This window comes from Strix uralensis, chromosome 3 (assembly GCF_047716275.1).
Source record: "Strix uralensis isolate ZFMK-TIS-50842 chromosome 3, bStrUra1, whole genome shotgun sequence".
In the NCBI taxonomy this organism is placed as follows: Eukaryota; Metazoa; Chordata; class Aves; order Strigiformes; family Strigidae; genus Strix; species Strix uralensis.
Genome location: NC_133974.1, coordinates 844,532 through 858,505, shown reverse-complemented (window position 1 = coordinate 858,505; position 13,974 = coordinate 844,532). Strand labels below are relative to the sequence as shown.

Sequence of the window (13,974 nt, the reverse complement as noted above, 5' to 3'; positions counted from 1 at the left end):
GAGAACGGCCAACGGCCGGGACAGTAGCACGTGGATGGGAGCAGGTCCTAGTGTTGGTGAGGGAGAAGGCGGTTAGTTGAGGGCTGCAGGAAGGAACAACGGGAGCCACAGCTCAGGGTAGCAGCCACAAGCAGGGTGGAGCTGCCGGCAGAAGAAGATGGCACCTGGGATGCTGGTTTCCACCACGGCGTAGATGGAGCTTGATGCCAAAGGGTGGGGACAGTGGCTCTGGCTGCAGGCGCTGGTGTCTGGGAGAGGAAGGCGGATGGTAACAGGGCTCCAGCTGGCTGCGAGGTGCGTGGTTAGTCGGGGTACGCTTGGAAGCTCTGGAAGGAAGGGGGTGCACGGCTGAGTGGTGGCGAGCGGCAAGGAAGGGCCACGAGTCACTGGGTGAGAAGGTGGTCAGCAAGGGGCCGAGCTTGGCAGTGATAAGGGGGGAATGTGGGGCAGGGGTTGGCCTGAGGAGGGGGTTTGGTGGCTCCTGGGGTCTGTGGGGACAGGGAGGTGGGTGGCAGCGGTGGCACGGGGAGTGGCGGGGCTGGTGGCCACGCCATGGCGACCTGCTGACTGCAGGCACTCGGCGGGCAGCTGGTGACTGCGAGGGCAGCGGGTCGCCATGGGGCGGGCGACTGCGGCTGGAGGATCCGGAGGCCGCCTCGGGAAGCTGGCGGTGGTGCTCAGCCGGGGCCGCTGTACCGCCCGGGGGCAGAGGCGGAGCGGGACGGGCTGCCCCTGAGGAGCCCCCACCGCCACCATTATCCCCTCAGGCGCCGCCGCGCCCTTTGGCAGCCGGCGCGGGGCGGGGCACGCGCGTGCGCAACCCGAGAGGGCGGGACTCTGCGGCGGAGGCTCCGCCCCCCTCCCGCGGCCCGTACAGTAGGTGGAGTCACGCGGGCGGGGTCACATGACCGCGGCCCTTTACAGTAGGAGCCCAATATGGCAGCGGCGGCGGGGGAAGGGGCTGCCGCGCTCGGGGCTGTCCGCGCTTAGGGCCGCCGCCGCCCGCTCCGGCTCCCCCCGCGCCCCGCCCCGCCTCCCCTCCCGGGCGGACGGACGGACGGACGGACGGACGGACGGACCCCCCCAGGGTACCTCGGAGTGAGCTGCGCCCCGTCGCGTCCGACATGAGGGAGAAGGGCCGCAGGAAGAAGGGCAGGACCTGGGCAGAGGCCGCCCGGACGGTACGCGGGGCCTGCGGGAGGGCCGCTGGGGCGGGTCAGAGGCCTCCTGGGCCGCTCCGGGTCATGCGGGCTCCTTCTTGCTCCCGTGGTGCCTGGTCCCGCTCAGAGCCCGGTGCAGCCCCGGTGGCGGCGGGCGGGGGGTCGGTGCAGCCTCGGCCTGGGGCTGCCGGGGGGCCTGGTGGGGGGCGAAGTGCCACACGGTCTGGGGGAGCTGCCGGCCTGGCTCTGCCCGCAACTTTGTTCCAACGCCGCGCACTTGCGTAGGCTTTTTTTTATTTTATTTTGATCTGTTGTTTAGTTGCTTAATATTTCTAGGCACAAATTTATAGGGGAAGCTCTGCGGGGGAGGGATTACCTCTTCGTATTTGCAAAGTGCTGTGATTAATGAGGATGTAAATAATGTTAGCAAACAAGTGATGTGCACAATGGTTTTTTTCACTATTCTCAGTGTATCAGCATGTTTCATGCGGTGGAACTTGTTGCAGTAGGAGCTACTGACTTGCTTCAGGTCAGGCAGTGAGTTGTGAACCCTAAAAAGAGAATTTTTATCGTCTAACTTGCAAGTCTGACAGTCTGTCTTGCTAGTGCTGGACTTGTCCGTGTTAGGTTTACAGTTGGGCTCCGTGATCTTAAAGGTCTTTTCCAACCTAAATGATTCTATGATTCTATACTGTTTTCAGGATGGACTTACTGTAGTTTTTGTGTGGGGCAGGCATGTTAGAGGGTGAATAAAAGAAAAGGGATGTTGAGTAGTGGGACAAGTGTGAGAAAGGGGAAACTAAACAAGTGCAACCTGCAGGAACCCAACAGAAGTGTTGAATTGTGAAAGTACAACACATGCTTTTGGGATACCTGCATTTGCAGTGCGGATTCAAATCTACCCAGTAGAGAGGGGGAGGAGTTTGTGTTCTATCATAACCATTCTGAAAGAGGTATCTGTTAAAACAGGACTTGAAAAGTCTGGCTGGAAAGCAAATGTAAATAGGCATCTGCGGCTGAGACTTGCAAGCTCTGTTTTAATAAATAGTAATTTATTTGGACCTTGTGTTTATGGTTTGAAAGGCATCAAAATAGCTGCTCTTCTTTCAGGAGATACGATGCAGTTAACTATTTTAAGAATATAAGACACTATCCCACAGGTGAACATTTTGGTACTTCTCTGTGTCTGTTTTTGTGTATCTTCTTTTGCAATTTCTTTAGAAAAAAGACTGGAAGAACGTCTGGTGTAGGGTGTAAGTGGGACCAGATCTTTTTCAGCCTATGCACTGCTGTTCATCCACTGATCCCTTCCAGAATCCACTTAAAGGCTAAAACACATATTTAGAAAAGCTGCACTGAAAACTATCAAAACTGAAGGTTACATGTTACCCTGGGTTGTGTACCTAGATTCATGGCAGAGGCAGCCAAAACTAGGAAAAGATGAGTGAATGCTTGCCAAAACCTAAGTTTTGGCAAATATTTCTATTTGTGTATTCAGCAGGAATGTTAAAATATTCTGGTCAAACTCCAACTCCAATCTTCAAAAAGTTTCCCTGCGTTTTTGGTTTGAAATAATGTCTTTTGATTCTTGTCCTAGCTTGTGTGCTCGTATTGGCTTCTCAGCTGCCAGTGGGTGAAGTTTGTAGGGTATATTATAAAACTACATTAAGAAATGAAGCAGCTCTCAGCTACCCAGTTCTTCTGCCCCTGAAAGGTAACACAAAACTTTGCTCAAGCTTGAGGCACCTTCCATTTTGTCTTTGTCTTCAGCATAGTGTTGCATCTCTGCGCTCTTTTGCAGAGTTATTTCTCTCACTGAGCTCTCCAGGCTGGCTCGCTGTGGGGTGGAGTGAGCCCTGACAGTCACAGGGCAGCACGGAGCTGCAGGGGAAGGGGCCTGGGGTTGTGGGTTTTGGTGGCAGCCAGCTGTAGACCTGCTTGTCCCGGCAAACTGCCCTGTGGTGGCCCCAGCACACCAGCGTCAGGTCATGGCAGCTGATGGTTTTGTGGCAGTTCTGTCCCCCCTCTGCCTCCTCCCTCTCTCTGTCCCCTCAGGGCTGGTGCTCATGGGTAGTTCAGGGAGCTAAACCAGCAAAAACCCATCGTTGTTATTATGGTGTGCATCTGGCTTCATGCCAGTTCAGTCCTCCTAAGCAGGTATTTGGGAGTAGGTGTCCTCCAGTGCAAAGGGAGGTGATGGGAATGTGGGGTGGGGAGAGCGCTGAGGTAATACCTACTTGAGTTAGTTTCATCTGTTGTAGCAGTTCAGTGTGAGCTGGAAACAAGGAGGTAAGCAACAGAAGCATGGCCTTTCTGTTTGATAAAGGACCTTGGGCGGGTATAGGGGTAACGTGGATTCAGTGGGACTCAAGCTGTGCTTGCTCTTAGGTGTATAGGACTAGTAATTGGAGCAGAATTACAGTGTGAAGTAAGGAAAGGGTGCCCCGTGCGGGCAGTGCGTTCAGGGAGGAAGTCAGTGTTGATAAACAACCTTTTTCTTATTTCCTGGCTCATTTGTAAGTTTGCAGCTGCAGATGACTGTTAACTTGGGACTTTTCTTGGGACAATGGCTGGGTGTCCCTGCAGTTAAAGTAAAAAGCTTCACTAAGGTAAGAAGCTGATACTATATAGTGCACCAGTTTAAGATAATAGGACACAATTTTCAGATAAAGACACTTTATGTGTCTCTATATACTCTCAGAGACAGTGGAGGAGCAACCAAACTGAGAGTCACACCAATGGGACAGCGAGTCTGAAGAAAAGACATGATTTATCTATTTTGCTGAAGACTAGAACAGGCAGATTATATCTGTAGTGGTAAACTCAAGTTTTAGGGCTTGTTTCCTGGCCCCAAGGCCATCTCACAGAGTCCAAGTGTATCCACGCTGCTGAACCTCCATCCTTCAAGCTGGCTGACAGCCCGTGGGCTGCCTTTGGCAGGCTGGTCTGTGCTCATTCTTGAACTGCGCCGTAAACTGGTGTCCGGGCTCAGTTTGTAATCTTGCACACAGACCTGTGCCAGGGACCCTGTACTGACCTAAGGGCGCCAAGAGCCGGGCTGGTGCCTCTGCAGTGCCTGGCTGTGGCTGGGCTTAAAGCGTGTGGCTGTGGTGGTCCAGTGGCTATCAGAAAACTGACTGATGCCTGTTAAGTTGGTTCAGGCAGATGAGAACAAATGTTCTGTAGTACTTTAGTCGGATTTGGGGTAAACGTTGTCATTGTAGTATTGGGTTGATACAGTGGCTGAAGGGGGCGGGCGCCACGTTGCGTGTGGCAATGGGACTTTGGTTGGGCAGCAGAGAAGCTCTGTGCTTTGTTTTGTCTTCTCAGGCCTCAGAGCTTTTGCTATTCCTCTGGCTTATGTTTAACACCGTCCTTGTGGTGCAGCTTTACAAAGCGGATCACAGCCAAATACTCCGTGCACCGTCCTGCTGCCACCCTCCGCTCTGCGGCGTGATGGAGCACGGCAGTGAGCGGGCTGTTGGGGTGCGTTAGTGGCCTGTTTGGATCCAGACAAGAAGTCTTGTTGCTGGACAGAAGCCACAAACAGGCTGTCTTTGTGCTTTGTTTGCGTGGAGGAAAGTGTACGCTGTCACGTGCCAAGTCTGAAGAAATTTGGTGTTTGTTTTTCATGGGAAGTCCCCGTGTGTGACCTGACAAAACAGTTTTCTGCTGTACAGCTTCGCAGTGCCAAGGCACAGGGGCTGTGTGAGCGTGGGCTGGAGGTGGTCTCTGTAAATGCTTCTTGGCCAGGTCATCCAGGAACACAAAATGCTCTTTTATGCTACCTGTTTGTGAGAGGGAGCTGCTGCAGCCGTGTTTTTTCCTGCATGCTGATTTCCTGTTGGGTCAAACTGACTTTGTTGGCTTTGGAGGGTGGAAATCCAGTGTGAGAATGCCCCTGGGAGAGCAGACAGAGCTTAGACGTGCTGCGGTGGGCGTCTCTGAAGGCGTGGATGTCCCAAGCCTGAGTCCTGTCATGATGCTGGCAGTTACTGTGCAGCCCTTGTGATGTGAACTCAGCTTTTCTCTTGCTCTAGGGGTTTGCTTGCATCACTTGTGTCAACTGAAGAATTAAAATGAAGAGACGTGCCATCGCTGAAAGTGATAGCGCAGAACATACGATCTGATCTGGTGTTCACAGGCCCATCTGCGATGTCAAACAGAAGATAATGCAGTAAGGTCAAAAGGCGAAGTCAAGTAGAAAGCTTATTTGTTGGGGAAGGAAATGGCATGGTGTTGCAAGTTGATGTTTTTTATTAAGGTGCATTTTTGTGGAGGGCGATGAAGTAAGGAATGTGAAGGATGCTGTTTTCCTCTGCTTTCTGTTAAGGTGTTTGCAGAAGAGAAGGGTGGAAGGATGCAAATGGTGGAAGTTGCCCATGTGTCTGCAAGTACCTGAGTCCGTTTGCTCACCCGTATACACAAACTTGAATATCTGCAGAGGTTCCCACACTGCTGCAGAAATTCGGAAGATTCTGTAAACCATCAATTTGACAGACTGATCAGTTATTTTTTACTACTACATATTTCTACATAGCCTTCCAGGGTATAGCTCGGCAGAGCTGAACTGGGTGTGCTGGCAGAGCTTGGGAGAAGAGCAGTGCTTGGTTTAACTGGGTACAGAACGCACGTGATGTCTGAGACAGGTTTCTTCATTTCACCAGCCCTTCAGAGGTCTGATTGCTCAATTAGAAAAAGTCTGGAGGGTGATTTGGAGCACAGCAGGCCATTCCTGGTGAATCTGAGAACTGGATTTTCACTTTTCGGCAAGATATTGAACGATTAGAGTAGAAGGTTAAAGGATTAATCAGAGCTTGGTAAGGCTTCTTGTATTTATTTTTTAGGGGGTGATTTGTTGCTGTGTGTAAGGCTTTTTTTGGTGGTGATTTTTTTGTCGTTTGGTTTTTAATCCCGTAAGTATTATCACAGCTTCCTTCCCTGTTCTCAGCCTGTGTCCAGGTACAAGACCTGTTGCCACTGAGGACGAGAAGCGGTGGCTAAGGTGGGTCTGTTCTGTCAAGTGCTTTTGCAGAGACTCTGCGGGAGGGTGTAGTGCAGTTGGTAGCCACCGCTCTGGTGACCGAGCCATTGTACGACGTCCTTCTGCCACGTGACCTATCTACGTGTCCACTAGCCAGGAAAATACCTTGGCAGTGTTTCTAGAGAAACAGACTCGTGGCTGCACAAGACTGAACAAAAGTTGGCACAAACTCTGTCACGTGTTGAGAGAACTGCAGTTTTCTTCTCTACTTACTCATACACATCTTTTATTGACCACAGCACTCGGATATATTTTTTCAATTCTTTTTTTTAAGGATTTTACTGTAAAGTCAGCAATTGCTCTGCAAATGGGAACTCTGTTAGCCCAGCGTGGGTTGTATCCTCTGATACCTGCTCTTCTGGATGCTGGAACTTCTGGTGAACTGAAAGTTGCTTTAAACTCATCTTGGGAATCTGTAAGAGACAAATGGAGGCTTAAAAAATTGGTTCTGGTATGGAAATAGAATTTGGAAAGGATGAGGTGGAAGAATAATCCACTTTAATTGCTGTAGCAAACCAGCATCTGTCCTTCTTCCAACCACAATAATCCAGTTATTTGCCTGCTACTTCAAAAACTAATTTCCAAGTCGTAGCCTGTGCTCCTGCTAGGAACTTTAACCTCTTAAAGACATCAAAATCCCTGTGAGTTACTGCACACACACACCCCTGCTGCTTCGGACGTGCAGTTGTGCTTGCCCTGGCTGGAGTTGGGTAAACTCGTTGCCCAGCTTTGTAGCTGATCTACGGGGTTGACAATGCGAAGCTGTGCTGAGCTGTTGTTAATTTTATTATTAGTAGTACAACTTTTTGAAAAGATACCTGAGGGGCTGGCTCTTGGCTTGAGGGCAGCGGAGTCCGTCTGTTCCAAAGCATCAATGCACTTGGTAAAATCTTGGCGTGGTGTTTCCCGCCTGCAGAGCAGGGTGGAGGCAGATGTGCGAGCACGCAGCTCGGCAGCGCGGAAGAGGAAGCGGCGAGCAGCAGTGGTGCCAGGCGGGGAATCCCCACCAGCTGCAGAGCATCGCAGCCCTGCCCGCCGCCGCCTCTCCGGCGAGCTCACAGACGGAGGTTTGGGCAACTCTTCACCTTGTTCTGTGTGCCAGCTGAAAATTCAGTGCTACTGAAGGATCTCAAACATGTTTCCTTTATTTCTGTTCTTATTTAAAACAGTATATGCAGTTTAAGTATTAATTTTAATACAGAGCTTAGATATATCATAGAATGGGTTGTGTTAGAAGGGACCTTAAAGCCCACCCAGTGCCACCCCCCTCTCCTGGGCACGGACACCTTCCACTAGCCCAGGTTGCCCAAAGCCCCGTCCAAGCTGGCCTTGAACCCTTCCAGGAAGGGGGTAGCCACAGCTTCTCTGGGTGACCTGTGCCAGGGCCTCACCCCCCTCACAGGGAAGAATTTCTTCCTTACATCTAGTCTGGATCTCCACACTTTAAAGCCATTCCCCCTCGTCCAGTTTAAAGCCATTACCCCATGTCCTGTATGCTTTTGCTTGGTCTCTCTCATTAACTTTATTTTATCATGGAAGGATTTAAAGGTATCACGCAGACTTCCTTGAGTGAGCTTGTCTCTAAAGCTGCAAGAGCACTGGAGTGGCTTTTCTGCAAAAGTTGTGGTCTCCTTTCAAATCAGCTGAGAAATGTAGATGTGCAAGCACCTCTTGAGCATTTTTTATGCAAGGCTTTTCCAAGTGAGAACGTTTGAGAACAAAAGCCAGTTTTATTTCCCTAGATATGGCCTTTGCAGCATCTGCAGAAGGTGGTTTTGATGAACCTAACCATTGTGTAGTAACCAGCACATTGTGTAGTGTCCTAAAGACATGGAAAAATCATCTTTTACTGAAATGTAGTTGGATTCTCGGTATCATGCGGGCTCTCTATAAAAAGAGGGAAATTCAGATACTTTGTGCTTAAAACCCATGCTTCACAGTCTGCGTTTTTGTGCACTGAGTGCTTTTTGCTTTAGCAAGTAACGTGGAGTGATAAAATCACCCTGGGAAGGGAAATCGGTGGCGAGGAGGAGCCGATAGCGGTGCTGTGTCTGCTGCAGGGTTTCACGTCGGGTAGCTCTGGTTTGACCCCCAGGGCTGGACTTGTGCTGCTGCCTGTCTCACACCGGACTGAAAGGTGCCTTCATCTGAAGAGAGTCCATTGTCTTCCCCACCAGCTGCTCTGGAAAGCGAGCTGAGGCACGGGAAGTGGAGAATTGAGGGCCGGCATCGTGAGTGCTCTCCTGATCAGGGTTAAAACTAGAATAACGTAGATGTGGCCAGTGGGTGGTAGTGCCCAAACACACCAATGCTGATGGCCATCCTGTGGCTTTTTGGTTTGGTTCTGCATGTGCATCCATTGCCTACAATGTGTGTTAAAACACACCAGAAGCAGACGCTTGATATATCTGGGGGTTTTTTCTATGATTGTTAGGTTTTCTGCTTATGTGGTTAGCTTAAACTGATTGGAGGAGTAAAAATAGAAGGCCTGGAAAGCCAAGACGTTTGCTCTAATTCTTCCTGTGTCTCTAAAACATCTCTGCCATAACAAGCTGTGGGATCTTCTTAGATGTCTGATCTGGATTCATGTCCTGAATGAAGCAGCTTCAGTAGGACGTAATGAAAATACTTTCCCTGTTATTGTATAGCCTTTCAAATAAAATGTGAGAAGTTGGATAATCATGCCTATCGCTTATGTTCTGCAGATGCTGTGAAACTCTGCTTCACAGAGAAGTATAGCAGCGTTGCTCTTGTGTAGTAGAGACAAAACTTTGGAGGACTAAGCATGTGAGCTTATCACTTCATAGCTGTGGCAGTAAGATTACACGAATTTCTTTTTTTAAAGAAAAAGCCTCCAATGATGCAGTGTTCACTCTGTTTCAGTGCCGAAGCCAAGGGGTGGCAACTGCTGACAGCCTCGTGTTCAGAGAGCGCGGGAGGAGATGTAAGCTGTGGAACTTGCTTTTGCAGGATGTTGTGGATGCTAAAAGCTTGCACAGACTTGTGGAAATCTGTTGCAGGTTACTAAATACCTGGAAACTCCTCTTATTTTGGAAGTCCCAAGCAGCATGGAGAATGGGAGAGCAGCCCCCTGGAACGTTGGCTTTCTAGATAGTTGCACAGAGGTCCATCAGGATCTGCTTTGGGCCCATATGGATTGGTCTTTATTTACTTCAACTTCAGGCCTGGTTTCCTGCTTTTCTGTGTAAACAAAAGATTTTCCTGAAGGAACTGGCCAACATGATTGCAAGTAGTGTGTGGTTTTTTTTTTTTTTTAATTGACCTTAAAGGGCTGTGGTGACTGGGGAAGGCTCCTTGTGAGTAGAAGAGGGGAAAATGTCATACTCCTCTTCCAAAGGGTGAGGAGGAGGATGTGGGGAAGTAGGTCTGGTCATCCTTATTCGGGTCCTTGGGAAGGTATGGAACAAACACTCCTGGAAGCTGGTTTCTTGTGCATGTAGGAGAAGAACATTCTTTTGGGGACAGCCAGTGTGGCTTTACTAAAGGTGAGCTGTTGCTGGACAAGGTGGTGAGATGACTGGCTCTGTGGAGGAGGCCATGGATCGTCAGGGCTTGGCAACTTGGATGCGGGTGCTCAAGTTTATTGTCCTTCCTCTGCATTTAGGACAAACTAGGAAAGTAGCATGTCCTGTGTTGCTAGGTGTGGGTTGGGTTGCTGTTCTCCTGCAGAAATGTTTCTGTGTTGTCTGTTGTAGCCCCAGTGTGACATGTTTAAATGCTTGTGTGGCTGTGACTTTATCGCATTCCCTTACAGGGGAGATGAGAGCCCTGCGAGGACAATTTTTTTGGAGCTGGGTATCTTTTAGATACTGAAATGTAACCTAATTTTGTAATAGCTAAGTGTTGACTCTTGGAAAGAAGTGTATGGTGTGATTATAAATGTGCCTGATAAACTTCCTGATTGCTCTCAAATTAGCATGAATTTATTTGCCTGGCTAAAAGCAGGTATATACCTATAGACTCTGTAGCTTCAGGAAGTGTGCGTGAAATTATTCAGCCAGATGGGTTACGTACTTATGTGAGTTTAGTTTAAATTTAAAGAATTTGCTTTTTTTCCACTGAAGTATATAAAAAAAAAAAGTCACCAGTAACAGGATTAGGGTCTGTTTGCCAGCTCTGCGGTAGGCTCAGTCTGCTTTTATCTTCAGGTAAACTTCACTGAAAGAACCTGAGAGCACAAGAGAGCTCAGTCAAACTGGGGGCAACAGCTGTACCTGCTTGTAATGCTTTGATGTGAGCATAAATTTTGCCTCGCATATGGACAATATTTTGATTGTACGTGGCTCTGCAGTAGTTCCATATAAGAACAGCCAAAGGAATCCCTGCTTAAATGCATTTTTGTTCACTCTAGGCCAGACCGAGGTGACTGCTGGTTACTTCCAAGCAGGAAACCCTACTGATGTCATTGCAGTGATGCAACTTCAGGGCAGGAACTGAACTTGTGAACTTCTCTTTGGGGCAGTTTAAAACTTTATTTTCAAGAGCACAACATACTGCAATGCCATGGTAACTGTACGTTCTCCTAAAGCTGTTTTGCATGACTTTATAGATATTAGACACTGTCTTTCCTTCTGATAACCGCACTGGCTCTGCTGGAGTCTGAGTGCGCTTGTGTTTTACTGGTTTTTGAATTCAAAGTTGATTTGATAAGATCACTTCATAACAATGTCCCTGTTCTTTTTCTGGCAAGTCGTGCAATTTGTGTTCTGCTGGGAAGAATTCTTTCTTCCCCACTTTCCACGTGGGGAAACTTGAATTTGCTCTTAAACCTCTTACAAGATGCAGCAATAAACATTATCTCTTATGGCTTGCAGTTTTGCTGTTCAGAAGCTTTTTCTGAGCTCAGCCTACACTCTGTCCCAATACAGCAGCCCCCCTGAGATCAACAAAACCCATTTTCTCCTCTTTTCCCCTGTGCTTTCTGGCACGCGATACATAAATGGAGCACGTTAGGGGATTTGTGGCTGCTGGAAAGCTGCAGAGGGCTGGTGTTCCTGGCAGGAGTGGCTTGTGCAATCTGAAAAGGCTTTAGCAAGTAAACGGTTGGTAATACTCGCAGGGCACTGAGTACACTGATCCTGCTTCCCTGGGGCGGGCAGCGGACGCTTCAGCAGAATCATATTGGAAAATGACAGTCACTTCATTAATGAGCGTTTTAAACATGAAGATTTTAGCAAACCTGGCAGATGCTGCTTCAGGTGGACAGTCTGTGCCGTAGCTGGGAGTCCAGTCCAGTGGAATATCAGTGGAATACTGTGTCCCCATATGTCTCTGCGGGCTGTGCTCTGCTGCCACCCGGGACATCAGCTCTCCAGCCTCTGATTCTTGAGCTGCACTTGTCCCAAGCCCCCCTGGATTTGGGCGTTGCCACAACTCTTGGAACTCCTTCCAGTAATTTCTGCGGAAGTAATTCACAGAGCGAGGTGAAGGGTTGAGAATGGCTAATCACCATCGTCCTGCAAGCCCACTGGCTTTTAAGCAGGATTCCTCCAAGCCAAGCACTTAGTGCATGGTGTCAATAGTTTGAAAGGCACCACGGTTTGTGTTACATCCACTTTGGTTGCCAGCGTTCAACTTGCATCTGTCGTCAGCGTTTCTTCCTTCTTACCAACCCGCTGTGGCACTGAGTGTTGAGAGGGGCTCCTGTAGCAGTCCTTTAAACGTGTGTGCACTATAAATGTAGTTCTGCTTTGTCCTATACAGTCCTATTAAATATCAGTGTACTTCTGGAAATACTGAATCTGAAGTTTACTTTGCCTTTATGTGATGTGGACATAGCTCTTCTGGTGGCAGAGGATCAGCAAATAATTTCTTATGCACTTTGTCACGAAAAATAAATGGCACAATCTTTGCCCTCTCCCAAACGTGCCCGTCGGTGTATCAGCCAGAATGGATCCAGCTCTCCTTAACCCACACTGAAGGCTAGATCCCATCCTTACTGCCATGGAAAAGTCAGTGTTTGAAAAGTCAGTGTTTTGTAGTGTTATAACATCACTTAAATTGCCTTTCAGCAGCTAGTGGGCAGGAAAACATGAAACACTTCTGGTGCAGGATGTATGAATGACTATCTGCCATTAGAACAGTAAGGTTTAAAGGCTTCAGCCAAGATTAAAGTCTTGCTGAGCTAGATAAGCGCTGTTTTAAAGTATTAACACACACCATCACTTGAAAAGTCTGTTTCTCTGCCCGTAAAAATCTTTAAAAGGCAGCTACAGGTCTTCGGGGTCTCTTTGCTCACCTCCTTGCAGCTGTTTCCATTGGAACTTGCAGGTCTCGGGTCTTGTTGGAAGGTTGAACACCAAAGCTCTTCAGAAAACGGCAAAGAAAATTGTCTCTTATCAGCAGCGTTATTGCAATAATGGGTTTATCCTTAATCAGTAAGATTTTCATTCGTGCCTGAACTTGTGGAAGAAAAACCATCCTAAACAAACATCTGTTTTGGAAAGGCAGCTGAAGTAAAATACCCGCATCTTTGTATTTGACCTTCTTCCTTTGGGACGTAACAGTGAATTAACAACCTGAAAACCATGCGGCAAGGCAGGCGTAGAGCCCTGCTGGTTATCAGTGGCTGTCTTAAATTTTGGAGTGCCACTTGAAACATACTTAAAATGTTTGTCCTTACTTTCTTTATGCTGAAACTGTTTGTAGGGGGTTACCTTACCTTACTTCTGCTGGAGGCTTTCAGCTCTTTGCTGTGCAAATAAATTCTGAAAAAAAATGTTGTGTTTTTTTTTCTGACAAAGCTTTTAAGCTGTAGATAAGCACTTAACTCCGGTAACAAACTGTTTTTATTTACGTGGTTCTCTACAAATAGTGTGCTTTCCTTAACCAAGCAGCTAATGCACTTCAAATGCCTTTTATTTTGCTGTTTCAGGCTGCTGAGGCTTCCTGTCTGTCTTTGACCTAATGTCTCCTCTAGAGCTGTATACAGCTAAATGTTTTCCAGTCCTAAAAGGAAAGAACGAGCTTTAAGGTTTCCCCTCTGCTGTAGGGGAAGGAATGCGGAAAAAACAAAATCCTCCAAAAGAACTGCCCTGGTTCAAGTTATCTACCTGTGTCTTCCATGGTTGAACATGAAAATCCGATGGCTCCAGTTAGCCCCGACTTTAAGGGTCATCTCTTTATCTTCTGCTTCTGGAGGTGTTTCAAAAGCTGGAGCTGCAGCAACTTTACTGTCTTCTGCTACATCTGCATGGAAGTGAGTGATGGCCCCTTGTCTTCTGCTCCTCCTCCTGCCTTCCGTCCCTGCGGGCTTCGTTGCCCTTGGCCTTTGCAGTGAAGTCTTGTGAGAATTGGTGTCTTGCGTGAAATCTGCTTATCCCTCTGTTCCTTTCACCAAGGAACCTCCTGTGTATGCTGTCTTGAGCTTTCTCCCTATTTCTGTTGCCTTTTTTTTTCCTCCCCTGTGTAACTAGAGGAATATCATGGAGCCTTGCAGTCCAAATAATGCCTCGTAGGTGTCTGGTTTTGTGCTGATGCTGCCCTAAACCACAAAGAGATCTGAAAGGAACCGTGAGGTCCTGGGTGGGCTGCTAGTTCTGCACCAAGCGGTGAGGCGGGAGTTGAGGTTGGGAAAGATGTTTTTTTCTTTTTTTTTGTTCCAGCACACGTGGAGAGCATCAGTGTTTATATGCTACTCATACAGGAATACTGAAGAATGGGAAGGTGGGAGAGATGGAATTTCTTGGTATGACACATACCGTTTCGTTTGGAAGCTTTTGACTAGTGACTTACAAAACCTCTGTGTTT

The 13,974-nt window shown here is 48.3% G+C and overlaps 1 protein-coding gene across 4 annotated transcripts in view; it reads left to right on the top strand.

Moving 5' to 3' along the window:
- The first annotated feature begins 927 nt into the window (after positions 1-927).
- ASXL2 (ASXL transcriptional regulator 2) overlaps positions 928-13,974 on the top strand; it is a 141,440-nt gene continuing 128,393 nt past the window's right edge. The window contains exons 1-2 of one of the 4 annotated variants that reach the window (XM_074861198.1): positions 1,060-1,181; positions 13,100-13,423. In XM_074861198.1, the coding sequence (XP_074717299.1) occupies positions 13,289-13,423 (135 nt within the window). In that variant the 5' untranslated portion in view covers positions 1,060-1,181; positions 13,100-13,288. Of the gene's footprint in view, positions 1,182-5,200; positions 5,343-13,099; positions 13,424-13,974 lie in introns of all 4 variants that reach the window. The other 3 variants (XM_074861200.1, XM_074861199.1, XM_074861205.1) reach the window with 3 other exon arrangements.